General features: G+C 46.3%; 1 protein-coding gene and 1 long non-coding RNA gene across 8 annotated transcripts in view; both read left to right on the top strand.

The window, feature by feature from the left end:
* LOC132225546 (uncharacterized) overlaps positions 1-24,305 on the top strand; it is a 170,888-nt gene extending 146,583 nt beyond the window's left edge. For both annotated transcript variants that reach the window (XR_009450968.1, XR_009450967.1), the window contains exon 2: positions 23,828-24,305. This is a non-coding gene — a long non-coding RNA (uncharacterized LOC132225546). The remainder of the gene's footprint in view (positions 1-23,827) is intronic.
* LOC132225541 (eukaryotic translation initiation factor 1A, X-chromosomal) overlaps positions 1-24,305 on the top strand; it is a 61,497-nt gene extending 37,192 nt beyond the window's left edge. For 3 of the 6 annotated variants that reach the window (XM_059680636.1, XM_059680637.1, XM_059680633.1), the window contains 4 exons: positions 11,716-11,820; positions 14,386-14,467; positions 18,581-18,672; positions 23,455-24,305. In XM_059680636.1, the coding sequence (XP_059536619.1) occupies positions 11,716-11,820; positions 14,386-14,467; positions 18,581-18,672; positions 23,455-23,460 (285 nt within the window). In that variant the 3' untranslated portion in view covers positions 23,461-24,305. The remainder of the gene's footprint in view (positions 1-11,715; positions 11,821-14,385; positions 14,468-18,580; positions 18,673-23,454) is intronic. The other 3 variants (XM_059680638.1, XM_059680634.1, XM_059680635.1) reach the window with 2 other exon arrangements.
* Positions 24,306-27,294: the final 2,989 nt, after the last annotated feature.

Below are 27,294 nucleotides of genomic sequence, written 5' to 3'. Positions count from 1 at the left end.
GGGACTTAAGCTGGCAGTCGGACATCCCCTGAGGGGTCCCAGATTGGAGAGGGTGTAGGTCAGGCTGAGGGACAGTGTACCCCCCTCTGCCCCCATGCACAAATTTTGTGTACTAGGCCCCTAGTTTTTGAATAAAAGCCTGAGGGGGAAAATTTTAGTAATAAGCTTTTAATAAGATAAAATAATTTCTAAAGTGGGAGTTTTCAGGAAGTGCCACACAGTTCTCTAAAAATTGTGTTTTGAAGGATCTCCAAATAGTTGTGCCCCTCCAGTGGCTACTGGATGCTGGTTTTATTGGCTGCTTGGAACTAGGGCACAGAGATGGGAATAGAGCAAGGTGTAAAACACTACAAAGCTTGTACTTACTAAAAATGATTCTCATTTTTTTGGAATAAACTATCAGAATATTGTAAGCATTTGATTCTAAAGTTCAGATAAAATTGCCTTTGACTATTTTTTCCACTTTCTGAAAAGGAGTGAATTGTAGAAAGTCCTTACGCCACCATTTCAGCAATATTACTTCTGTTTGTACCTAGGTTTTTCCTAGATTTATTGAGCTATAGCATTGTAAAAATGGTACAGCATAATGATTTGAACCATTTATGTATTGCAAAATGATTTATACTATACTAGAGGCCCAGTGCACGAATTCATACATGGGTGGGGTCCCTCAGCCTGGCCAACTATTGGGCCTGATTTGGGCTGGCCAGTTGGCCGGCTGTTGGCAGTGACCACAGAAGGTTTGCTTTGGGAGTGCATTGACCACCAATAAACATTTGTCAGATGAATGTAAAATAAATGGAACCAAAGGAGAAAATAAAATAACTATAGGCAACATACAGAACTAATAACTGGGATAATAACTTATAACATCTTATAACTGGAAGTTTATATTCTCTGACCAACATTTCATTTCGCCCTTTATGAAGCCTTTGGCAGACATCACTCTACTCTTTCTATTGGTTTGGCTTTTATAGATTTCAAATATGAGATCATACAGTATTTTTATTTTCTATCTTTCACTTAGCATAATGCCTTCCAGGTTTATTCATGTTGTCACAAATGTCAGGATATCTTTCTCGTGTCTGGATAATATACCTGTGCCTGGGTGTTTGTGTCTGCATGTGTAAGAGACATCTTTATCCATACATTCATTGATGGACACTTAGATTGCTTTCATATCTTGATATGGTGAACATGGGGTGAATGTATCTTTGTGATACCCTATTTTTCCCAGAAGTGGTATTACTGGATCTTACAGTGGTTGCATTTTAAATCTTTTGAGGAAACCTCCTACAGTATTCAATAGTGTCTTTGTCAATTTACATCTCACCACATTTGTTCCCTCTTGTCTTTTATGATTTCCAGCCTAACACGTGTCTGCGGTAGTATTTCATTGTGGTTTGATGTGCATTTCCCTAATGACTAGTGACATTAAACATCTTTTCATGTACTTCCTTGCCATTTGGATATCTTTGGATTGAAATGCCTGTTAGCTCTTTGTGCCCACTTTTTAATTGAATTATTTGCTTCTTTGCTATTGTGTGAGTTCCTTATGTATTTTGGATATTAACTCAGTATCAAGTATTAGAGGCCTGATGTATGAACTTGTGCACCAGTGGGGTCCCTCACCCTGGCCTGCAGGATCAGGCCGAAAACAGCTCTCCAGCATCCCCTAAGGGGTCCCAGATTGCTAGAGGGCACAGCCAGGCCGAGGGACCCCACCGGTGCACCAACAGGGCTGGGGAGGGACGAGGGAGGTTGGCTAGCTGGAGAGGGTCCGCGGGAGAGCTCCAGGACATATCCAGCCCATCTTACTCAGTCCTGATCACCCAGACCCCAGCAGCAAGCTAACCTACTGGTCGCAGCATCTGTCCCCTTGTGGTTAGTGCACGTCATAGTGACTGGTCAATCGGTTGACTGTCTGCCCCCTAGTGGTCAGTGCACATCATAGCTAGCAGTTGAGCGGCCTTAGCATATCATTAGCATATCATGCTTTGATTGGTTGTATGGGCAACTATACACTTAGCATAATAGGTTTTTATTATATAACTAGAGGCCCAGTGCATAAAAATTTGTGCACTCGGGAGGGAGGGGGTGGTCCCTCAGCCCGGCCTGTGCCCTCTTGCAGTCTGGGACCCCTCGGGAGATAACGACCTGCTGGCTTAGGCCTGCTCCCAGGTGGCAGAGGGCAGGCCCAATCCCTAGGTGCAGCCCCTGGTCAGGCTCAGAGCAGGGCCGATTGGGGAGTTGGGGCGCCGCCCCCTGTCATGCACAGAGCAGGGCGAATCGGGAGGTTGCGATGCCACCCTCAGTCACGCTCAGGGTAGGACCGATTGGGGGGTTGGGGCACCGCCTCCTGTCACACTCAAGGCAGGGTCGATGGGGAGGTTGCAGCGCCACCCCCTGTCATGCACAGAGCAGGGCCAATCAGGGGGTTGGGGCACTGCGCCCTGTCATGCACAGAGTAGGGCCCATCAGGGGGGTTGGGGCTCCGTACCCTGTCATGCACAGAGCAGGGCCCATCAGGGGGTTGGGGAGCCCCCCCCTGTCACGCACAGAGCAGGGCCCATCAGGGGGTTGAGGAGCTCCCCCCGTCACTCACAGAGTAGGGCCGATAGGGGAGTTGGGGCACCATCCCCTGTCACAGAGCAGGGCGGATCAGTGGGTTGGGGCGCCGCCCTCTATCACCCACAGAGCAGGGCCAATCAGAGGGTTGGGGCGCCGCCATCTATCACCCACAGAGCAAGACCCCTGCTGCCCAGGGCCCCACACAGGGGTCCTGGCTAGGGGCGTGGTTTAGGCGGCTTGTTCGCACCGCCAACCCCCCCCAACCCCCCCGCCGCCCAGGGCGCACACAGGGCAGCTGGGGACGTGGTTTAGGCGGCTGTTCGAGCCGCCAAGGCCCCCGCCACTCAGAGCCGCACACTGGGGTCCGAGCTGGCATTGGGGCTTAGGTACCACACAGGCCAGACAGCAGCTCCAGCTGGCCCTCCCTGCCTGCAGTATGCAAATTAGCCGCCATCTTGGTTGGCAGTTAATTTGCATATCTCACTGATTAGCCAATGGGAAAGGTAGGGGATGTACGCTAATTACCATGTGTCTCTTTTATTAGGATATAAGACTAGAGACCCGATGCATAAATTCGTGCAAGAGTAGGCCTTCCTTCTCTGGCACCGGCTTCCCTCTAGTACCCGGGACCTGGGCTTCACTTGGCCCTGGCTTTGTCCAGAGGATGTCTGGTCTAATTAGCATATTACCATTTTATTATTATAGATGGTTTGCAAATATTTTCTCTCATTTTGTTGATTCCCCTTATTTTGTTGATTGTTTATTGTGCTGTACAGAAAAATTTTAGTGTGCTGTTGTTATACATGATTTTTGCTTTTGTTGCTTATGATACAAAAAATAATTGCCAACCCCAATGTCAAGGAGCTTTCTCCCTGTGTTTTCTTCCAGTAGTTTTATGGTTTTAATTCTTGTGTTTAAGTCTTTGATCTATTTTAAGTTAATTTTTTTGTGAGTGGCGTAAGATAGGGATTCAGTTTCATTCTCTGCTTGTGGTTATCCAGTTTTCTCAATGCCATTTGTGAAGAGACTATTCTTCCCCAATAGATTATTCTATTCTTTTTTAAATATTTTTTAAAATATATTTTTATTGATTTCATAGAGGAAAGAAGAGGGAGAGAGAGATAGAAACATCAATGATGAGAGATAATCATCTATGTATATGTTTTCCTTTTTTAAAAAAAATTATTGGTCCAAGTCTAAATCATTTTTATTTTATTTTGTTTTTTATTATGTACTATTATTTTTTAATTTTTATTGTTGAGAGTAGTACAGATGCCCCCCTTTTCCATCCGTGCACTATCCAGTTCCCACCCTGTCCCTTCCCAGGCCTTTACCATCCCTACCACCATAGGTAAGATCTTCAGTTAATCTCTTCCTTCCTCCTCTCCCCCTTCCCTCTGAGTTTCATCAGTCTGTTCATGTTTCCATGCCCCTGATTCTATTTTATTCACCAGTTTATTTTGTTCATTAGATTTCTTGTTTGTTTATTTTGATTTTTAGGTTTAATTGTTGATAGATAATGTATTTATTGCCATTTTAATGAGGAGAGAGAGAAACATCAACGATGAGAGAATCATTGATTGGCTGCCTGCTGCACACTCCCCACCGGGGATCGAACCCGCAACCTGGGCATGTGCCCTTGACCAGAATCAAACCCGGGACCCTCCAGTTCGCAGACTGACGCTCCATCCACTGAGCCAAAACAGCTAGGGCTGTGCATATTTTTTATACACTTTTTTCTTTTTCCTCTTCTTACAGAAGACCCTTCAACATTTAATATAATATTGGCTTGGTGGTGATGAACTCCTTTAGCTTTTTCATGTGTGGGAGGCTCATTATCTGACCTTTAATTCTAAATGATAGCTTTGCTGGATGGAGTAATCTTGGTTGTAGGTCCTTGCTATTCATCACTTTGAATATTTTTTTGCCACACCCTTCTGGCCTGCATAGTTTCCTTTGAGAAATCAGCTGACAGTCTTATGGGCGCTCTCTTGTAGGTAACTAACTGCCTTTCTCTTTAAAAATTCTCTCTTTGTCTTTAAACCTTAGAATTCTAATTATGATGTGTCTTAGTGTGGTTTCTTTAGGTTCATCTTGTTTGGGACTCTCTGCACTTCCTGGACTTGTAAGTCTATTTCTTTCACCAGGTAGGGGAAGTTATCTGTCATTATTTCTTCAAATTATAGCTTTCAATATCTTGTTCTCTCTCTTCTTCTGGCACCCCCAAAATGCGAATGTTGGTATACTTGAAGTTGTCCCAGAAGCACCTTACACTATCTTAATATTTTTGGATTCTTTTCTATTTTTGTTCTGATGGGTGTTTTTTGTTTCCTCATATTCTAAGTTGTTGATTTGATTTTTGGAATTTTCTACTTTCCTGTTGAATCCCTGTAAATTAGTCTTTATTTCATTTAGTGTATTCTTAATTTCTGAGTGGTCCTTTTTCATGTCTTTGACATTCTCATTAAAGATCCTTGAAAGTCTCACTAAGTCCCTTGAAACTTCATGAAAATCCTTGAGTAATCTTATAATCTTGGTTTTGAATTTGTATCTAGTAGTTTGCTTTCTTCCATTTCTTTCATTTGTGACATGTTTCTTTATCTCCACATTTTGGTTGCTTCCCTGTGTTTGTTTCTATGCATTAAGTAGAACTGCTGTGTTTCCTGGAATTAGTAGAATGGCCTTGTGTATAGCAGGTCCTGTATTGCACAGTGGCGCAGCCTCCCCAGTCACGTAAGCTGGGCACTTCTAGGTGAGCCCCTCTGTGAGCTGTGTGCACAGTCTTGTAGTTGAGCCTTGAATGCTTTTGGTGTCACTGGGAAGACTTGACCTCCAGGCCCTAGAGCCAGTGCACCCAGTGGACCGTGTCACACCATACCAGATTACAACTGTACACATCCACAAGGGGCAGATTCAGTGAGCATCAAAGCCCCACTGAAGCAAGTCCTGCTCCATAGGAATTTCTCCTGCACAGCAACCCTCCCACTGTAGTTGCAACAGCTTGGGTGGGGCTGCATATTGATGGGGCAGGGTCTCAGGAATCACCAGGGTGGAGCAAACTATGAACCAGACTGATGGACACAGATGTGGCCGCTGCTAGTCAGCTTTGCAATAGGTGAGGTCCCAGCACAGGAACAATTTCTCCTGGCGAGCACCCTCATCTGGGAGAAAGCCACCCCTGAGTTCCTTCCCTGATGCCAGACAATCCAATTTCTCCCCATTTGTCTCTGGGTCCCCCAACACCACCTGGCGCCGAAGCTCAGAGGGATCAAGTTCAAGTAAGTTTTGTGCCGATCCTTTAAAAGGAACACTTGGGTCTCCAGCAGTTTCCATGTCAGTCAGCCACAGTCCCTGTTGGTTTTTACAGTCCGAAGTTGTAGGGACTTCTCTTCTCAGCTCTGGAACCCTGGGCTAAGGTCTGGGACCCCTTGCTCCTCATGAGTGGCCCTGCAGAGACAAAAAAAAAAAAAGTTACACATGGGTGTTGGACTAACATATTCTGTACCTCTGCTCCCCCTCCCAGTCTCTATGTACTTTTTTCTTTACTTCTCTAGTTGTAGGGCTTCCATCCATCCATCTTTCAGGCCATTCTGAATGACGGTGATTCTGTATTTTAGTTATAATTTTGATGTAGTTGTGGGAGGCAGTATATATCAGCATTTATCAATGCTGCCACCTTGGTTCTCTATGTGGTTTTATTTTATTCCTCACCTGAGGATATTTTTTCATTGATTTTTTTTTTTTTTGTTAGAGAGTGGAAGAGAGAGGGAAAGACAGATAAAAATATCGATGTGAGAGAAACATTGATTGGTTGGCTTCTCACACGCCCCTACCAGACCTGGGCCGTGGAATAGCCTACAACCGAGATATGTTCCCTTGACTGAAATTGCTCTATCCAATGAGCCAGACTGTCTAGGGCTCTATGTGTATGTTCTAATGCTACTATAGTATTGTGTTGATTACTATAGTTTGCAGTGTAGTTTGACATCAATAAATGTGATGCCTGCAGCCAAGATTGCTTTGGCAGAAAATTGGGGGACATCTATAATACTGTCAACAACCCTATATAATAAAAAGCGAATATGCAAATCGATCGAATGACAGAATGACTGGTCGCTATGATGTGCACCGACCAACGAGGGGCAGTCACTCAACACAGGAGCTGCCCCCTGGTGGTCAGTGCACTCTCACAGTGGGATTGCCACCAAGCCAGAAGCTGGGCTCATGACTGGAAAGTGCAGTGGTGGTGGTGGGAGCCTATTCTGCCTCCACAGCAGTTCTAAGGAGCAGCAAACTGAGCTGTAAGGAGCAGCAAGCAGGTGGTGGTAAGGAGCGAGGGGGACTGCAAGAGGGATGTCCGCCTACCGGTAAATGCAAGAGGATGCAGGCCGAGCTAATGGAACCCCATCCAGTTCACAGATTTTCATGCACTGGGCCTCTGGCAAAGAATAATAGACAATGCCTCAAAAGAAAAAAACTGCTTTGGCTATTTTTTAAAAAATAATTTTTATATGTTAATTACAGTTGACATACAATATTATATTAGTTTCAGATGTACATTATATAACAAGTTGATCATCCTGATAAATCTTGCACCCATCCTACATCCTTAGTTGTGAGAATATTATTGCCTACTAGTGACCTGGTGTACAAATTCATGCACATTGAAAGGAAATTAATTAGAAGGTGGCTGGTGGGGCGGGACTGGGAGAGACAGGCCGAACATGCTTGGAGCCAACCTCCTGCTGTCCCTCGCCAGCATCTGTGGAGTGAGGGGGGCCCTTCAGCAGGTGGGGTCCTTGGGCCTGGCCTACGGGGATCAGGCTGAAACTGGCCCTCTGTCATCTCCCAAGTGGCCCCGAGTACAAGAGGGCACTCTGCAAAGTTGCTGTCATACAGGGTGTTGAATGCAAATGCAAGTGTGCAGTAAACCAGATTCAGAACCAACAGTGCCCCAGCAACAACATAACCTATGGCCAAAGGTGGAATCACGTGGCCCTATGAGGAATCAGGCTCCTTCCTCTCAGATTTCGAGGGGACTGCTGCTGCCAAGTCACTGCAGTTCTGCAGATCCTACATTGAGCGTCTGTCCCTTGGTGATCCGTGCGCATCATAGCAACCGGTCAGACGGTCGGGTACTTAGCATATCAGCCTTTTATATAGATAGACTAGGGGCCCGGTGCACGAAATTCGTGCACTGGGGGGGGGGGTGTGGGGGAGTGTCCCTCAGCCCAGCCTGCCCCCTCTCACATACTGGGAGCCCTCAAGCGTTGACCCCCATCACCCTCCAATCGCAGGATTGGCCCCTTGCCCAGGCCTGATGCCTCTGCCACAGGCGTAGACCCCCATCACCCTCCGATCGCCTGATCGGCCCCTTGCCCAGGCCTGACGCCTCCGCCAGAGGTGTCAGGCTTGGACAGGGGACCCCCATCTCCCCGTGATCACTGGCTCTGGCCCCCGCTCAGGCCTGAGGCCTCTGGCCCAGGAATCATGCCTGGGCAGGGGACCCCCATCTCCCTCTGATCGCTTGCTCCAGCCCCCGCCCAAGCCTGACGCCTCTGACCCAGGCTTCAGGCCTGGGCAAGGGGACCATCATATCCCCCCAATCCCCGGCTCCGCCCCCCACCCAGGCCTGATGCCTCGGCCAGAGGAGTTGACCCTCATCACCCTCTGATCACCAATCACCGGATCAGCCCCTTGACCAGGCCTGAGGCCACTGGCAGAGGTGTCAGGCCTGGGCAGGGGACCCCCAGCTCCCCGTGGTTGCAGGCTCCGCCCGGCTGAGGCGTCCGGCCGGGCAGCGGGGACCCGCAGCTGCAGCGGCCCCGCGATCGTGGGCTTCGCTTTAGGCCCAGGCAAGGGACCCCTAGCTCCCGGGACTGCCAGCTTCGACCGTGCCCAGCTCCCATCGCTGGCTCCACCCCTACTTCCTCCTATCACTGGCCAGGGCTGCAAAGGCGCCTGATTCTCCGATCATGGCTGGGGGGCAAGGCAAAAGCGGCCCCAGGGCCGCCTTTGCCCTGCCCCCCAGCTCTTAGCTCCGCCCTGGGTTTCCAATCACTGTCAGTGGCAGGGGGCTTCTTCCTGCTTTCCCTTTCGCCTCCCTGCATTGTGCCTACATAGTGCCTACATATGCAAATTAGCCGCCATCTTGTTGGCAGTTAACTGCCAATCTTAGTTGGCAGTTAATTTGCATATAGCCCTGATTAGCCAATGAAAAGGGTATCGTCGTACGCCAATTACCATTTTTCTCTTTTATTAGATAGGATATTCCCTTTGCTATACTTTACATTCCCATGACTGTCCTGTAACTACAAATCTACTTCTCAATCCTTTCACCTCTTTCACCCAGACTCCCAACCTCCCTGCCAGCTGGCAGCCATCAAATGTTCTGTATCTGTGAGTCTGTTTCTGCTTGTTTGTTTAGTATTTTAGATCTAATTGTTGATATAGATGTGTATGTATACACACACACACATATATATTGCCATTTTATTATTTACAATTTTGGTTTCTTTTTTCCTCCTGAAGAGTCTTCAACATTTCATATAATACCGGTTTGGTGGTGAACTCCTGTAGCTTTTCCTTGTCTGGGGAGCTCTTTTTTTAAAAAAAAAAAATTTTATTGATTTTCCACAGAGAGGAAGGGAGAGGGGTAGAGAGTTAGAACGATCAATGAGAGAGAAACATTGATCAGCTGCCTCCCGCACACTTCCTACTGGGGATGTGCCCACAACCAAGGTACATGCCCTTGATTGGAATCGAACCTGGGACCCTTGAGTCTGCAGGCTGACGTTCTATCCCAGCCGTGGGCAAACTACGGCCCGCGGGCCGGATCCGGCCTGTTTGAAATGAATAAAACTAAAAAAAAAAAAAAAAAAAAAAAAAAGACCATACCCTTTTATGTAATGATGTTTACTTTGAATTTATATTAGTTCACACAAACACTCCATCCATGCTTTTGTTCCAGCCCTCCAGTCCAGTTTAAGAACCCATTGTGGCCCTCGAGTCAAAAAGTTTGCCCACCCCTGCTCTATCCACTGAGCCAAACTGGTTAGGGCCTGGGGTGCTCTTTATTTCTCCTTCAGTTTTAAATGATTGCTTTGTCCTGTGAAGAGTAATCTTTCATCGCTTTGAATATTTCTTGCTCTTACCTTCTGGCCTGCAAAGTTTCTTTTGAGAAATCAGCTGACAGCACAATATTGGGAGCTTCCTTTAGGTAACTAACTGCCTTTTTCTTGTTGCTTTTAAGATTCTGAATTTGTAACATTTTACATTTTAATTATGATATGTCTTGGTGTAGGTCTCTAGGTTTCATCTTGTTTAATACTGTCTTGTGTTTCCTGGACTTGTATGTCTATTTCCTTCACCAAGTTAGGGAAATTTTCTGTCCTTATTTTTTCATTTTCTTGTTCCAGCACCTCCATGTACACTTGAAGTTGTCCCAGAGGGTCCTTATACTATTCTTATTGTTTTGGATTTTTCATTTTTCTTTCTTTTTTTGCTGTGCTTGGGTGTTTTGGTGTGTTTTTTTTTTCTTTGTTTTATTCATCCTCACCGGTGGATATTTTTTCCATTAATATTTAGAGAGTGGAAAAGAGGGTGAGGGAGAGTGGCGGACAGAGAGAGAGACAAGAGGGAGAGAGAGAAACAGAGAGACTCATCAATTGGTTGCCTCCTGCATGCACCCCAACTGAGCTCGTGATTGAACCTCCAACCCAGGTATGCGCTCTTAACCAGGAATCAAACCCTCAACCCTTCAGTGCATGGGACGATGCTAATCATGGAACCACACCAGCCAAGTGTGATTGGGGTTTTTTGCTTTCATCTTCCAAAACATTGATTTGATGCTAAGCTTCTTCTGCTCTATTGGTTGATTCCCTGTAAATTATTCTTCATTTCAGGTAGTGTATCCTTCATTTTTGACTATTACTTTTTTATGCTTGAAGTTCTCACTAAGTTTCTTCAGCATCCTTATAACCCCTGTATCTGGTAGTTTGCCTGTCTCCACTTGGTTTAATTCTTCTTCTGTTCATTCATTTGGGGCATATTTCTTTGTCTTCTAATTTTGGCAGCCTACCTATTATGTTTGTTTCTATGTTTAGGTAATTAGGTAGTGCTGCTATATCTCCCAGACATGGTTGAGTGGTCTAATGTAATAGGTGTTCTGAGGGGTGGCACAGCTTCCCTGATCACCCAAGATGAGCCTCTCCATGTGAGCTGTATACACTTCCTGTTGTAGTTGGTTTGTAATTGCTGTTAGCAGGTCAATGGGAGAGATTTACCTGCAGGCCAAACAACTTTAAGGACTGGCTATGATCACTGACCATTGACCTTTGGCCACCATGGAGGATCAGCTATGCAGTGACCCACCCTACAGAACAGGACTTAGTTCATTAGGTCTGTGGTGCCTGCATCTACCCCTTGAGTGTGTCACTTTGTGGATGTTTATGGATGGTGCAGCTTCCACATGGTCTGAAGCTCTCTACTGGGTGTGCTTACTCTGGGGCCTCCAGGAGGTGCAGGACAAGGTTGGCACTGACTGTGTTCTCTCTGGCATAATCTACAGTGATGCAGATGGCTGCTACTTGTGCTGGCTTGGAGGTGCCCAGGAGTGGCTAAGCTGTGAACTAAGGCCGACTTCTACTTACACCAGACCTGGGTCCCCTTAGCAAGAGGTACAGAGCATGCTGAGGCCAGATGCTGCATGTTTGAGAGATTTTTAAAAAATCTGAAGCATAAGGCAAGACAGGACATTGGTATGGAAATGCCACTGGAAACAGCATGCATGGGTCTAAAGTTTTGGTAGGGCAGGGCCTCGGAATCATCAGAGCCAGGCTAATAGTTTTAGCCAGGTCTATGGAGACAGATAGTGCAACCTGCTGGCTCTATGGAGGGAGGGCTTATCAAAGGCAAAATGGCTTGTCCCAGCACCTGTGTCTCTTACTTTCATCCCCCCAACTCTTGCTGTGATGTAGAACAATTTAGTTCCTCCCCATATGTCTCTTTCAAACTGCTGTCCCAGCAGTGGAGCTCAGAGCGAGCAAGTCCCAGTAAGTCTGTGTGTGGTATTTTTAAGAGGAACTGCCTGGGAAGCCAGTAGCTTCCATGTCACTCAGTCAAAATCCCCACTGGTTTTTACAGCCAGAAGATATGGGGACTCCTCCTGCTAGCACTGGATCCCTGGGCTGGGGGGCTTGGCATGGAGCTGACATTCCTTGCTTCTCAAGGGGGAACTCTGCAGCCAAGGTATCCTCCCAATATTTATTTGCTACCTGTGGGTGGTCTCTGCCCACCAGTCTCTATGTGGCATCTTCTGTAATTCGGTAATTCTCTAGTTGTAGGACCTTCCTTCAGCTCCATTTCAGGCAATTCTGAATGAAGATTGTTTTGAAGATTATTTGTAATTTTGATGCTATTATTTTCTTGATTCCTTGTTGAGATAGCTCATTGCTAGTGTATAGAAACACAGCTGCTTTTTGTATTGGGTTTTCTCCATTCATCCTTTTCTTTCGATTTTATTTTGTATTGGTTTTAGATGTAGAGCTTAATGGTTGAACAGTCTTATATTTACATAGTGTTCCCCTTGATATTTCCTATACCCCACCTGGCTCAATATATAGTTAATTGCATATTGACTGTGTTTCTGTGCTTAATTTACATTTACATCCTCGTTACTATTTTGTACCTATGAGTTTGTACTTCTTAATTGCTTCACCCCACCCCCAAACCCCTGCCCTCGGCAACCACCAATTTGCTCTCTGTGTCTGAGTCTATTTCAGTTTTGTTTCTTTGTTTATTCTCTTCTCTAGATCTCACATATAAGTGAAATGATACGGCATCTGTCTCTGACTTACTTTACTGTATGTTGGTTTTCTGAAATACCAGCTCATCACTTAATCTTTCACAAATGAGTCTATTTCCTTGCTGCAGACATTCTATTCCCTTGTTCCAAAGAGTGACCCAGAGATTAGATTAGCACCATCATCATCTGATAGCATGTTAGAAATGTAATTTTTTAGCTCAGTCTTACTCACTGAGCCAGAATTTTAATTTTAATACAATCCCTCTGTATTTTGTATGCATACAAAATGTTGAGTGCTGTGCCCAGATTTCAAGGTTCCCAAGACCCCCAGGTAGCCAGTCAGTCTGATGCAAAAGCAAAGAGTCCTTTATTATGCAAGCCGGCTTGCGCTCCCCATTCACCAGACCCACCGTCATAGCGGAAAGTCCAGTGGCCGAGAGAGAGAGGCCTGATGGGACAGGGAGTTTTAAAGGGGGGTGGAGTGAGGGCAGGAGAGGGGACTGTGGGCCCCGCCGATTGGCCAGGCATTTGTCGGTACAGGATGTGGTCATAGTGATGGTGTGCACTTCCCTTGATTATTATTGGTTAGTCCAGAGAAATCCTGGGTGTGGCTAGCAGCGGCTTTTTCCGGTGAAGAAGCACATGGCTCTGTCCCAAAAAGGAGGACCCAAGGCAAGATGGAGGGCGCAGTCCTCGCCTGGCTCCCACTGCTGCTGCTCGAACACGCTGCAAGGCAGGATGGCCCTCCTGCACAGCACCTGCAGCCGGCCTGCGGGCGGACGGGGACTCCCGCAGCAGCACGTTTGGGCAGCACAGGCCCAGCACAAGGGGTGTAGCCGGTGGAGCGGCCGGCTCTGGAAGAGCAGCATCCGCTCAGAGCAGGCCCGGCCCACGGGGCTGGTGCACCACAGCAGGGCGGCCTCCCCGGGCTAGGGCACGCACCCCACTCCGCTGCCGCCGCTGCTGCACTAGGGCCGGGGTCCACAAGGCCCACGTGGACCCGGTTGGGGAGGGGGGGGGCAGCGGGCGGGTGGCAGCCTGCGCCGGGCTCCTGCCATGGGGCGGGGAGCCAATGCCCCCCTCATAGGGCCTGGTGGCCCCCCCCCACCGGGCCCCGAGGGCCGCACGGACCCCCGGACCCAGCGCGGGCAAGCGGGGAACCGACCACGGGGGAAGGGAGGAAAGAGCCAGGCGGTGGGGCCTTCCGCTCCCACGAACTCCCCCCTGGTCAGTCGCCGCCCGGCCCCACCCCTCGGCCCGCCGCCGGCCACACAGCTGGTCCGGACACTCGGATCCGCTCCGGGGAGACCGGGCCCTACGGTGGGCGCAGAGGGATTCCAGGAGGGATTCCAGAGCCTGGCGGCCAGACTCCTCCCCCGCCGCACCGCCCAGAGAGGCGGGCGCGCCGCCTTTCATTGAGAAGTGTTGCTTTATATTACACTGCAGTTGTGTCACTGTGACTAGTTTCCTTTGAGTTTTTTGGGGGGCAGCTTATTGTAAGTATTCTTCAAACACTGCTTTTCCTCTCTAAATGACTCAGATTTTAAAAAATGGCCAAATGTGAACATTTTAGGACATATTTTTAAGGGAATTTGCAATGGAAACACCAAAAAAGAACATTTTAAGTACAGATTTTTGGACTTCACCTCAGGTCTATCAGTCTTTAGGAGATGTAACTACCTTTTTAAAAACCAAGTAAGTAATCAGTTTGGTAGGGAAGCTGTCACACTGCCACTTTATTTTTCCTATTTTTCTCCCCCACCCCTTTTCCTCTGTTATTAAAATGAATTATATAAGCAGCTTTTCTAGGCTATTTGTTAATCATTTTTTAGTTATTTATGAAAAATGATTCGATTTAATTAAATCCAAGGATATTTTAGGAATTTAGAGAGTTTGTAACAACAGTTAAGTGAGGTTTTCCTTAATGTGTTTAATTTGAAAGTAATTTATGAAACAATTGATGGTATTCTGGCAAAGCCAGTTTTAAAAGCTATTTGTTTATCTCGAAGGATAACAAAGCTGATGTAATTTTAAAGTACAATGCAGATGAAGCTAGAAGTCTGAAGGCATATGGCGAGCTTCCAGAACATGGTAATGTCAAAGTTATGTCTTCCTGTATTATGGTATTGTTAGTCTGTAGGTATTTTGGTGAAGCAGTTTTGATAGAATTCTGTCTTTTCTACGTATTTTTCATGTGTGTAATTAACAAAAATTAGTTTCAAGTATGCCTATCTATACATAATATTTATACATTAGTAATAAAATTCTGTTTCTAGTAAATGTTGTTTTGATAGGGAGTTTAAAACGTTTTAAGCTCTGAGCTTGTGTATAATTTATTTTTTTAGAAATATATTTTTGGTGATTTTAGAGAAGAATGGAAAGGGAGAGAGAGATAGAAACATCAATGATGAGAGAGAATCATTAATCGGCTGCCTCCTGCATGCTCTGGGCATGTGCCCTCATTGGGAATTGAACCATGACTGCCTGGTTCATAGATCAACACTGAGCCACTCTGGCCAGGCTATGTATAACTTCTGTTAAGAAAGTACATTTTGTTTAGTGTTTGTAACAGTTCTCAAAAGAGATTTATCAGTTTTCAAGCATATCAGTACAATTATGATACTGGTATTGGATTTATAGAAAGCAGTCGTCAGTATATCTTAGCATATTATTTCATAGAGTTTTTGTTTTTTAATAAAAAAAAAAATCCTCACCCGAGGACATGTTCATCGGTTTAAAAGGTGGGGGGGGGGGGGGGGGGGAGAGAAGAGAGAGATATTGATGAGAGAGAAACACATTTATCAGCTGCCTCCAGTATGTGCTGTAACCAAGGATTGAACACACAACCTGGCTATGTGCCCCAATCGGTAATCAAACCTGCAACCCTTCAGTTTATGTGGTGCAATCAACTGAGCCATACTGGCCAGGGTTGTGTGCACTTTTTAACAGATACTTCTTTTCATTTTTTTTCAATCCTGACCCAAAAATATGCTTATTGATTTTAGAGAGATGGAGAGGAAGAGGTAGGGCAGAGGATGAGAGGAAGAAGGAGTGGGGGAAAGAGAGAGACAGAGAGATAGATATCAGTGTGAGAGAACATTGATTGGTTGCTTTTCATACGTACCCTGAATAGGGATAACACCCCCACCCTTTTGGTATATGGGAAGAGCCATGCTGGCCAGAGCTATTTCTTTTTATACTTAACTAGAGGCCCGGTGCAAAAAATTTGTGCACTCCCAGGGGAGAGGGGGGTCCCTCAGCCCGGCCTGTGCCCTCTCGCAGTCTGGGACCCCTCGGGAGATAACAACCGGCTGGCTTAGGCCTGCTCCCGGGTGGCAGAGGGCAGGCCCAATCCCTAGGTGCAGCCCCTGGTCGGGCTCAGAGCAGGGCCGATTGGGGAGTCGGGGTGCCACCCCCTGTCATGCACAGAGCAGGGTGGATAGGGAGGTTGCGATGCCACTCTCAGGCACGCTCAGGTTAGGGCCGATTGAGGGGTTGGGGGACCGCCCCCTGTCACACTCAAGGCAGGGTCGATGGGGAGGTTGCAGTGCCACCCCCTGTCACACACAGAGCAGGGCACGTCAGGGGGTTGGGGCTCCGTACCCTGTCACGCCCAGAGCAGGGTCGATCAGGGAGTTGGAGAGCTCACCCCTGTCACGCACAGAGCAGGGCCCACTAGGGGGTTGGGAAGCTACCCCTGTTACTCATAGAGTAGGGCTGATAGGTGAGTTGTGGCACCGGCCCTTGTCACACACAGAGCAGGGCAGATCAGGGGGTTGGGGCGCCGCCACTGTCACACTCAGGGCAGGGCTGATGGGGAGGTTATGGCTCTACCCCATCACACACATAGCATGGCTCGTGGGGTGGGGGGGGGTTGGGGCGCAGCACTCTGTCACACACACAGCAGGGCCGATCAGGGGGTTGGGTTCCCACACTTTGTCACACACAGAGCCTCAGGGCGATCAGGGGTTTGAGGAGCCCCTGCTATCAGGCACAGAGCAGGGCTGATTGGGGGGTTGGGGCGCCTTCCCATGTCACAAACAGAGCAGGGCAGATAGGGAGGTTGTGGCCCCTCACCCTGTCACACACAGAGCCTCAGGGCGATCAGGGGATTTGGGCGCTGCCCCCTGTCACGCTGATCCCGGTGCCGGGAAGCCTCTCGGCTCCGCTGATCCCGGTGCTGGGAGGCATATTACCCTTTTACTATATAGGATAGAGGCTTGGTGCATGGGTGGAGGCCAGTTGGTCTTCCCTGAAGGGTGTCCTGGATCAGGGTGGGGGTCCCCACTGGGGTGCCTGGCCAGCCTGGATGAGGTGATGATGGCTGTTTGCAGCTGTTCCACCCCCTTCTGGGTGGGGGTCCCCACTGGGGTGCCTGGCCAGTCTGGATGAGGGGCTGAGGGCTGTTTTCAGGCTGGTGGGTGACTGAAGCTCCCAACTGCTCCCTTTTTTTTTTTTTTTTTTTTCCCTGGGCCAGCTTTAGTTCTGATGCTTGGCTCCAGCTCTTAGGCCTCGGCTGCTGAAAGCAGGGATCTGGTTTGTTTGGTTTCTATAATTGAAACACTGTTTCAACTCCAGCTCTGAGATCCCAGCTGGCTGAAAGGTTTCTGGGGTTTTGTTTATCTTCTATATTTGTAACAATGTTTCAAACTGCAAGCCCAGAGGCCGGCAGTGGCAGGTGGGGAACGTTGGAGTCCTCTGTCACTGAAGCAAACAAGCCTCATGTTCGCTTCCAGCTGCCTGGCTGCCGGCCGCCATCTTGGCTGGCAGTTAATTTGCATATCACCCTGATTTGCCAATGGGAAGGGTTGCGGAGTGACACCAATTTGCATGTTTCTCTTTTATTAGTGTAGATGGCACTTAAAAATATAAAGTAAGTTCCTTAAGGGTAAGTGTACTATTTCCACAGTCACATTTTCACTTGGCAGCTATTTTATTTACTTGTTTTACTTCATTGCATTTAGTAATGAAAATATAAGATCTTTACATAAGCATTAAAATTTTGATAAAATTATTTGTATTTAAAATATCAGAGCAGCCCTAACCCGTTTGGCTCAGTGGATGGAGCCTCAACCTGCAGACTGAAGGGTCCCGGGTTCAATTCCAGTGAAGGGCATGTACCTTAGTTGCGGGCACATCCCCAGTAGGAGGTGTGCAGGAGGCAGCTGATCGATGTTTCTCTCTCATTGATGTTTCTAACTCTCTATCCCTCTCCCTTCCTCTCTGTAAAAAATCAAGAAAATATATATATATCAGACCAGTATTTCCTCTTTCAGGTATATTGCTTAGAGCAGCAATTTTCAACCATTGTCCATAATTTTTAAAACATACAGTATCTACCTGAGTATTTACTCAGGGTACTGACCTGTTTTCCACCAGATTGTCAAATTTAAAAATGACAACAGCTAACACAATACTGTCCAGTATAAATGAATAAAAATTACACCTTTTTTTTTTTTTATCAGATTGGGAAAAAATACATAACATTTTTTTTAATATATTTTATTGATTTTTTACAGAGGAAGGGAGAGAGATAGAGAGTTAGAAACATCGATGAGAGAGAAACATCGATCAGCCGCCTCCAGCACATCTCCCACTGGGGATGTGCCCGCAACCCAGGCACATGCCCTTGACTGGAATCGAACCTGGGACCCTTGAGTCTGCAGGCCGACGCTCTATCCACTGAGCCAAACCGGTTTTGGCTACATAACATTTTTTGATATACTGCAGCATTTTAGTAATTGGTTGAAAATTGCTGGCTAAGGGGATAAGCATAATTTGACCAAGTCTTTTTAATTGATTTAGTTAAGTCTTTCTAATAAGTCTTTGGTGAATGAGTTATTCTTTGTTAGGAAAACTTTACATGCGTAGAGGAAGTTACCATGTTTTCAGTTCTATTTTGAGGCAAATTGGGAAGTGCAAGAGCTATGTTAGTGTGATTAGAACTTGCCTGCCTTTCTTATAATACCTTTCTGAACAAAATAAAACTATAGTACATATACTCTTCATGATAGTTAGTGAACCCTCTGGGAGTGTTGTTGTGAATTTGCCCTGTGATGAATTCTTTGAAGTTAGGAAGATAATTTGTTTTTTGTAATGAAACATTTGTATTGTAGTAGCACTTGTAAAAGTCATCTTCTACAGTTTGATATTTTGTATCAGATCTGATAACATCTTGATATATATTTATTATCATATCTTTAGCTAAAATCAATGAAACGGATACATTTGGTCCTGGAGATGATGATGAAATTCAGTTTGATGACATTGGAGATGATGATGAAGACATTGATGATGTAAGTAGTAGATAAATCCTGTGGGGGTTTTGTTTGTTTTATTAATGTATAAGGAAACCAGATGTTTTCCCTAACTTACTATAATCTAAGAATGTTGAACACTTAAATTCAGTGATTTGAAAGTTTGTTCATGAATCTGAATATTCATTAATATTCAGAAACCAACTAGTTTAACTTTTTATTCAAGAAACTTTATAATACTTTGAAACATTTCTTTCTAAAATGATCAGATTAGTTTTGACAGTGGGTAATCCGTAATGATAACTCTGTTAAGAGTATCTACAGAGATAGCTATTAAGAAATATAGCAAATGATTTTGAGAATGTTTTTTCTTAAATGAAATGTTAAAAGAAGAATATTGTTTGAATCCATTTGCTGAAGCATTGAAATTGTAATATATTTTAAAAATCTTGTTAAAATAGAGGCCTCTTTGATCAAAGTATGTATTGAGATTACACTATGATTATTGGCCAAATTTTTGGTTTGCAGTATGTATGTGTTTATATGTGAAAATTTTCCCATCCTTTCCATGTCCTATTTCTGAATATGCTTTAAAATGTACATAACATTAGGAACTAATGGAATAAATATTGATAGATGAAAAGAGGGATAGATGTGAATGATCATGTGTAGAAGTATTTAAACTGTATACCCTTGGTGGTGGGTATATGGTATTCTCTTGAATTTTAAGTTCTTTTAACTCCTGAATGTCTGAAAATATTATTAATAAAGATGTTGGTGATTGAGAAATCTGGAGATCCCTGTTCTAGATCAGTAACTCCCAATCACTTGTGGTGCCCAACTTACATTTTTCCCAAGGCCTTGAATCTTTGAAAAGCTCTGTTAATTTTGCTGCACAACCTTTGTGCTACATTTTCTAAAATTCCATCTAAGTATTTAAACACTCATTATATTTATTTACTTACTTTGAAGAATATTTTAAATTTAATTTTAAATAATGGTGCTATGTTTTTTGTGTGTTTTTTTAAATTGTTGACACTGCTCTGGCTGGCTTGACTCAGTGGTTAGGGCATCAGCCTAAGCACCAGAAAATTGTGGGTTCAATCCCACCCTGGGTGAGGGTGTGTACGGGAGGCAACCAATCAATGTGTTTCTCTTTTCTTTCTCTTCCTTTTTCTCTTCCTCTTCCTCTTCCTCTTCCTCTTCCTCTTCCTCTTCCTCTTTCTCTTTCTCTTTCTCTTTCTCTTTCTCTTTCTCTTTCTCTTTCTCTTTCTCTTTCTCTTTCTCTTTCTCTTTCTCTTTCCTTTGCTCATCCTCTCCACTTACTCTAAAAGAGGGAGAGAAAAAAAAGGTCAGTGGAAATAATATGCATGGGTAAGGATTAACAAAAAGGAAAAAAAATTGTTGACACTATATCAGATGTTCCCTCTTTCACCTCTTTGCCACCTCCTTAAAGCCCCCATTCTGCAGGCCTTCACCACATTATTATCTGTATCCAGGGGCTATGAATATACACATATATATTCTTAGGCTAATTACCTCCAGCCCTCCAAATCCCCATGCCCTCTGTCTTTATTATTTTTTTTAGATTTCTGGTTTTTAAACTATAGCTTTAATACAGAGGAATTAAAAAACCTAAGCCTGATTAAAGTGTAAGCTATACTACTACCTTATTTTTAAGCATACTATATTCCTCCTGTTTGTTCCAACTCTCAACATACAATGTCTCTAGCCACTGCACAAAAGGGGCAGGGGAGCTAGCTGGTGTGGGTGTCATCTGGGCACCAAAAATTGCTGATTCCATTCCAGGTCAGGCACATGCCTGGGTTGTGAGTTTGATCCCCAGGGGGGCGTGTACAGGAGGCAGCTAATCTATTTTTCTTTCTCACATCAATGTTTCTCTCTTTTTCTACCTCTCCATTCCTCTCTCTAAAGATCAGTGAAAAAAATTTTAAAAGATGGGAAGGTGAAAATGGGGACATCTGTAATAATCCTATCTAATAAAAGAGAAACATGGTAATTGGCGTACAACCGCTACCCTTCCCATTGGCTAATCAGCGAGATATGCAAATTAACTGCCAACCAAGATGGTGGCCGTCAGCCAGGCAGCTTGAAACTAACATGAGGCTTGCTTGCTTCAGTGACAGAGGACTCCAACGTTCCCCACCTGCCACTGCAGGCCTCTGGGCTGGCAGTTTGAAACATAGTTACAAAAATAGAACCTAAACAAAACCCCAGAAACCAGCTTTCAGTGAGCCGGGATCTCAGACCTGGAGTTGATACAGAGTTTCAATTGTAGAACCTAAACAAACCAGATAGCTGCTTTCAGGAGCGGAGGCCTAAGAGCTGGAGCCTCAGCGCTAAAGCTGGCTCAGAATAAAAAAGAAAAAAAGGAGCAGTTCAGAGCTTCAGTCCCAACCTGAAAACAGCCCTCAGCCCCTCACCCAGACTGGCCAGGCACCCCAGTGGGGTCCCCCACCCTGGAGGGTGTGTGACCAGCTGAAAACAGCCATCATCCCCTCATCCAGGCTGGCCAGGCACCCCAGTGGGGACCCCCACCCTGATCCAGGACACCCTTTAGGGCAAACCAGCCAGCCCCCACCCATGCACCAGGCCTCTATTCTATATAGTAAAAGGGTAATATGCCTCCCACCCAGATCCCAGAACAGCGGAGCCACGAGGTCTCCCAGCACCGGGATCAGCATGACAGGGGGCAGCGCCGAAACCCCCTGATCGCCCTGCGGCTCTGTGTGTGACAGGGGGTGGGGTCACAACCTCCCTATCTGCCCTGCTCTGTTCCTGACACATGGGAAGGCGCCCCAACCCCTTGATCGGCCCTTCTCTGTACCTGATAAGGGGGAGCTCCCCAACCTCCTGATCACCCTGCAGCTCTGTGTGTGACAGGGTGCGGCACCCCAAACCCCCCACCCCATGGGCCCTGCTCTGTGTGTGACGGGGTAGAGCCATAACCTCCCCATCGGCCCTGCCCTGAGTGTGACAGTGGCGGTGCCCCAACCCCCTGATTGGCCCTGATCTGTGGGTGATAGAGGGCGGTGCCCCAACCCCCTGATCCGCCCTGCTTGGTTCGTGACAGGGGGAATCTCCCCAAACCCCTGATGGGCCCTGCTCTGTGCATGACAGGGAGGAGCTCCCCAACACCCTGATGGGCCCTGCTTTGTGCATGACAGGGGGGAGCTCCCCAACACCCTGATAGGCCCTGCTCTGCGCATGACAGGGGTCAGCGCCCCAACCCCCTGATTGGCCCTGCTCTGTGCGTGACATGGGGTGGTGCCGCAACCTCCCCATCGACCCTGCCTTGAGTGTGACTGGGTGCGGTGCCCCAAACCCCCAATCGGCCCTACCCTGAGCATGCCTGAGGGTGGCATCGCAACCTCCCAATCTGCCCTGCTCTGTGCACGACAGGGGGCGGTGCCCCAATTCCCCAATCGGCCCTGCTCTGAGCCTGACTAAGGGCTGCACCTAGGGATTAGGCCTGCCCTCTGTCACCCAGGAGCAGGCCTAAGCCAGCAGGTTGTTATCTCCCGAGGGGTCCCAGACTGCGAGAGGGCACAGGCCAAGCTGTGGGACCGCCTCCCCCCCCCACCCCCGAGTGCACAAATTTTTGTGCACCGGGCCTCTAGTGTAAACAATAAAAAGTAAAGAAAAAAGAGGAAGGAGATACTAAACAATTTAAGATTTGCCAACAGATGGTAATTGAGAAAAATTTGGTATACAGATTTCCTTTTAAATGGATTTATTTTCTAGATCAATAATTCCCAATGTGGGGCACATGCCCCACAGAGGTCAGTTCAATTTTTTAAAAAAATATATATTTTATTGATTTGAGAGAGAGAAACATATTTATTGTTCCATGAAGTCATTGATTGCTTCTTGTATGTGCCCTGACCAGGGATTGAACCCACACCTTGGCATCCTGGGACGATGCTCTAAGCAACTGAGCTCCCTGGCCAAGGCCAGATTCATTTTTAAGGGAGGGCAATTTGAGAATGAGTTATTAACAGTGAAATTTTTGCATTTCTATGGTTCTAGTGGCCTCATATACAGTATATAAATATACTAGAGGCCTGTTGCATGAAGAGATTCATGCAATAGGCCTTTCTTCCCCTGGCTGCTGGCACTGGTTTTCCTCTGGCACCCGGGACCCAGGCCTTTGGTTCACCCGCAGCGAGGCTTGGCTTCTCCACTGCGGCCACAGCGAGTCTTGGCTTCTCCGCTGTGACTGCAGCGGAGAAGCCAAGCCTCTTCAGTCTTCAGTCTTCACTCTGAGCCTGCGTATGCAAATTAACCACCATCTTTGTTGGGTTAATTTGCATAGTTGTTCTGATTGGCTGGTCGGTATAGCGGTGTGACACCAATTTGCATGTTTCTCTTTTATTAGTGTAGATATTGTGACATTTATGCATTTCAATTCTCTATTATATGTTTTGAAACTTTATTTGCTATTTTTTCGTATTCATATTATTATTTTTTAAACCATTAGTGATTTCTGCCCTAGTACTTCAACTTTCCTTCGTTCTTTTATTTTTCTCTTTCATGGATACTGTGTTCTTTGGAAGCTTGTTTAGACCAAGTTAATGACCTTTTAGGCTTCCTGCACATGAATAGTTCACTTTTTGAATAATAAGAATTATATGTCACGTGGGGTGGGGGGGGACCATCAGGATTTTAGAGATGCTTAGGTGGGGCATAGCCAAAAATGGTTGGGAAACACTGTTCTAGATTATCTAAGTTTCTTAGTCAGTATACTGTTTTATTATAAGAATTATTTTAACATGAATCTGATGTTCTTTTTACTTACAGATCTAAATTGAACTTAAAGTTTCAGAGTATTTGTTCCGTAGTTTGGATTTTGGCCATCACATGTCAAGAAGACTAAAACTTCAGGATAATTGCAGTTTGCTAACACACACTGATTTGTTTTCATTGTTTTAAAGTACTTATTATCTTTAAAAGAGCTGTTAACACTTTATTCTTTTGATGTAATGGAACTTAGGGATAAAAGATCACAAGATCTGCTGTTAAAACATAGAAAGGAGAGGGGGGAAGAGAGAGCATGAATAAAGTAAATGTTTTCCAGTTAATGGATGTTTTGACTAAATTGCTTTATCTTTAGGTCAGTGATAAGTCCTAGTCCCAAGTAATTTTTTTTTCAGTCTTTCTGTATGTTACCTAGATATTCTCTTTAATTTCTGTTAAAAATTTGAGGGAGCTAGAAATCTACATTTGAAGTTAAGAAAAGGGGCTATTTTTTAATATTTCTGTAACTGGGTATTGTATTTTCAAACTAATAACATTCTTTTCATCATTTCATGCTGTCATAAATAACTAGCCTTTATAAACTGCTTATTTTAGAACATAGCCTTGAGTAGCAATTTTTAATTTATACAATGGGTATTTGCAAAAATTCAATGCTAGATAGTAACTCAAAATTGGAAGTACTGATACACTAGTCAAAAGTGTTTTTTACTTAATGTGTACAAATTTCTTTAAAAAGACAACTTTTAATGGCCAAATAAGGAGAACAGTGTGTACTATACCAAAAAGTTATTAAAATGTGTCATTTTATTTTCAAAACTCATGCGTTTGTTACCTATAGTTTTGGGCTTTGTGAACAATTAAATTACAATGTATAAGTGAAAAATTAATCCTATCTAATAAAAGAGAAACATGGTAATTGGCGTACGTCCGCTACCCTTCCCATTGGCTAATCAGTGAGATTTGCAAATTAACTGCCAGCCAAGATGGCGACCAACAGCCAGGCAGCTTGAAGCTAATATGAGGCTTGCTTGCTTCAGTGACGGAGGAAACCAACATTCCCTGCCTGCCTTGCTGGCCTCTGAACTTGCAGTTTGAAACATTGTTACAAATATAGAAGATAAACAAAACCCCAGAAACCTGCTTTCAGCCCGCCGGGATCTCAGAGCTGGAGTTGATACACAGTTTCTATTATAGAACCGAAACAAACCTGATACCTGCTTTCAGGAGCGGAAGCCTCAGAGCTGGAGCCTCAGAGCTAAAGCTGGCCCAGAATAAAAAAAGAAAAAAATTAGCAGTTGGGAGCTTCAGTGACCCGCCAGCCTGAAAATAGCCCTCAGCCCCTCACCCAGACTGGCCAGGCACCCCAGTGGGGACCCCCACCTTGATCCAGGACACCCTTCAAGGCAAACCAGCCAGCCCCCACCAGTGCACCAGGCCTCTATCCTATATAGTAAAAGGGTAATATGCCTCCCAGCACCGGGACCAGCAGAGCCGCGAGGCCTACCAGCACCGGGATCAGCAGAGCTTAAAGGCCTCCCGGCACCGGGATCAGTGTGACGGGGCAGCACCCAAACCCCCTGATCACACTGCGGCTCTGTGTGTGACAGGGGGCGGGGCCACAACCTCCCTATCCGCCCTGCTCTGTTCGTGACAGGGGAAGGTGCCCCAACCCCCTGATCAGCCTTGGTCTGTGCCTGATAGGGGGGAGCTCCCCATACACCTGATCGTCCTGCAGCTCTGTGTGTGACACGGTGCGGTGCCCCAACCCCCTGATCAGCCCTGCTCTATGTGTGACAGGGTACAGCACCCCAAACCGCCTGCCGCCCGCCCCCCTGCCATGGGCCCTGCTCTGTGTGTGATGGGGTAGAGCCATAACCTCCCCATCGGCCGTGCCCTGAGTGTGACAATGGCGGCGAACCAACCCCCTGATTGACCCTGCTCTGTGAGTGATAGAGGGGCGACGCCCCAACCCCCTGATCCGCCCTGCTCTGTGCATGACAGGGGGGAGCTCCCCAACCCCCTGATGGGCCCTGCTCTGTGTGTGACCGGGTGCAGCGCCCCAACCCCCTGATTGGCCCTGCTCTGTGTGTGACGGTACGGAACCCCAACCCCCCTGATGGGCCCTGCTCTGTGCATGACAGGGGGCAGTGCCCCAACCCCCTGATTGGCACTGCTCTGTGCGTGACAGGGGTGGTGCCACAACCTCCCCATCGACCCTGCCTTGAGTGTGACAGGGGGCGGTGCCCCAACCCCCCAATCGGCCCTACCCTGAGCGTGACTGAGGGTGGCATCACGAACTCCCTATCCGCCCTGCTCTGTGCATGTCAGGGTCGGCACCCCAACTCCCCCATCGGCCCTGCTCTGAGCCCGATCAGGGGCTGCACCTAGGGATTGGGCCTGCCCTCTGCCACCCGGGAACAGGCCTAAGCCAGCAGGTCGTTATCTCCCGAGGGGTCCCAGACTGCCAGAGGGCACAGGCCAGGCTGAGAGACCCCCCCTACCCCCCGAGTGCACAAATTTTTGTGCATCGGGCCTCTAGTTGTATAATAAACTGCTATAAGGAAAAGGATGGGATCACAGCTAAGAAATATAATAAAATGTCCGTGGGTATATTTTGGCCTTAGTTTGTGTTACTGGTGTATTTTACTGTGTGAACCAATTTTTTGTGTATATGTTATTAGGAATTTATATTATGTCCTTCCTTTTTAATATTTTGTTCATTTTGAAAGTTGTAGTCAAATGAAATTAAGGAGGGGCTAAATAGGAACCACAATTAAATCTTACACAATTGGAATAGAAAAGGTTTGTTAAGTGATTTAAGAAACATCACTTTTTTTCAGAGGGTTTTTTTCAGCAGAGAAAATTAAAGGGAATGTCTTTATCTGGTTTTATTTATATCCTATGTAATAAAAGGCTAATATGCAAATTGACAAAATGGCAGAATGACCGGTCGCTATGACACGCACTGACCACCAGGAGCAGACGCTTAACGCAGGGTCATCCCCCTTGTAGTCTGTGCGCTCCCACGGGAGAAGTGCCGCCCATCCCAAAGCCAGGCTCATGTTTGGTGAGTGCAGCCGCGGTGGTGGGAGCCTCCTGCCTCCACAGCACTTGGACATCCCCCAAGGGCTCCTGGACTTGGAGAGGGCATGAGCTGGGCTGAGGATCTCCCTGTTCCGCCTCTTTCCCCTCCACCCCCCATCTATTAATGTCTTGCACCAGGCCTCTAATATATAAAGAATACTACATCTTTATATAATTACATATATAAAGAACAAATACAAAGATGATTACATATTCATATGGTTTCATGCCATGTGTGTGGAGAGTCTGATTGTGTACAAGCTGCTGCGGAGGTGCATACCACATGAAGCAGATTTTGCTGCAATGGAGCTTTGTGCCTACCAAAATCTCTCTGGATATGCAGCTTGTGAAGCTACTTTGATCCTTCTGTGATGTCTGAACCTGGCTTCTTGGTTCATCTTTTCTGAGGCCTTTTGGGAGGGACTCTGTTGCAGGGCCTGTGACTGGCCCTGAACAATCTGTTCCAACCTGTTCAGAGCTACAAAGCAATCCACAACCTGTGGCTGCCTCTGCTCGGTGTGTGTTGAAGGACAAAGTTGCACATGAAAGTTGTCTTCCCCCTGCACCGAGCCTGGGGGCTGATCAGCAAAAGGCCCAAGGCACCCTGAGATCTGCCTCCATCAGTCTCCACCTTCAGGCTGCCTATTAGGCTTAGTCACTGAAAGAGCCTTTGTGGTACTTGAGTTGCATACGGCAGGTTCTCAGTGTGTCACCAGATAGGGGGAAGTGGTGTTTAGATTGATACATGTTCAAGCTGAATGACAGTGCTGGGTGAGGCTACTAATTAAATGTCTTTGG

Source organism: Myotis daubentonii, chromosome Y (assembly GCF_963259705.1).
Source record: "Myotis daubentonii chromosome Y, mMyoDau2.1, whole genome shotgun sequence".
Classification (NCBI taxonomy): Eukaryota; Metazoa; Chordata; class Mammalia; order Chiroptera; family Vespertilionidae; genus Myotis; species Myotis daubentonii.
This window is presented reverse-complemented; position numbering and strand designations above follow the sequence as displayed.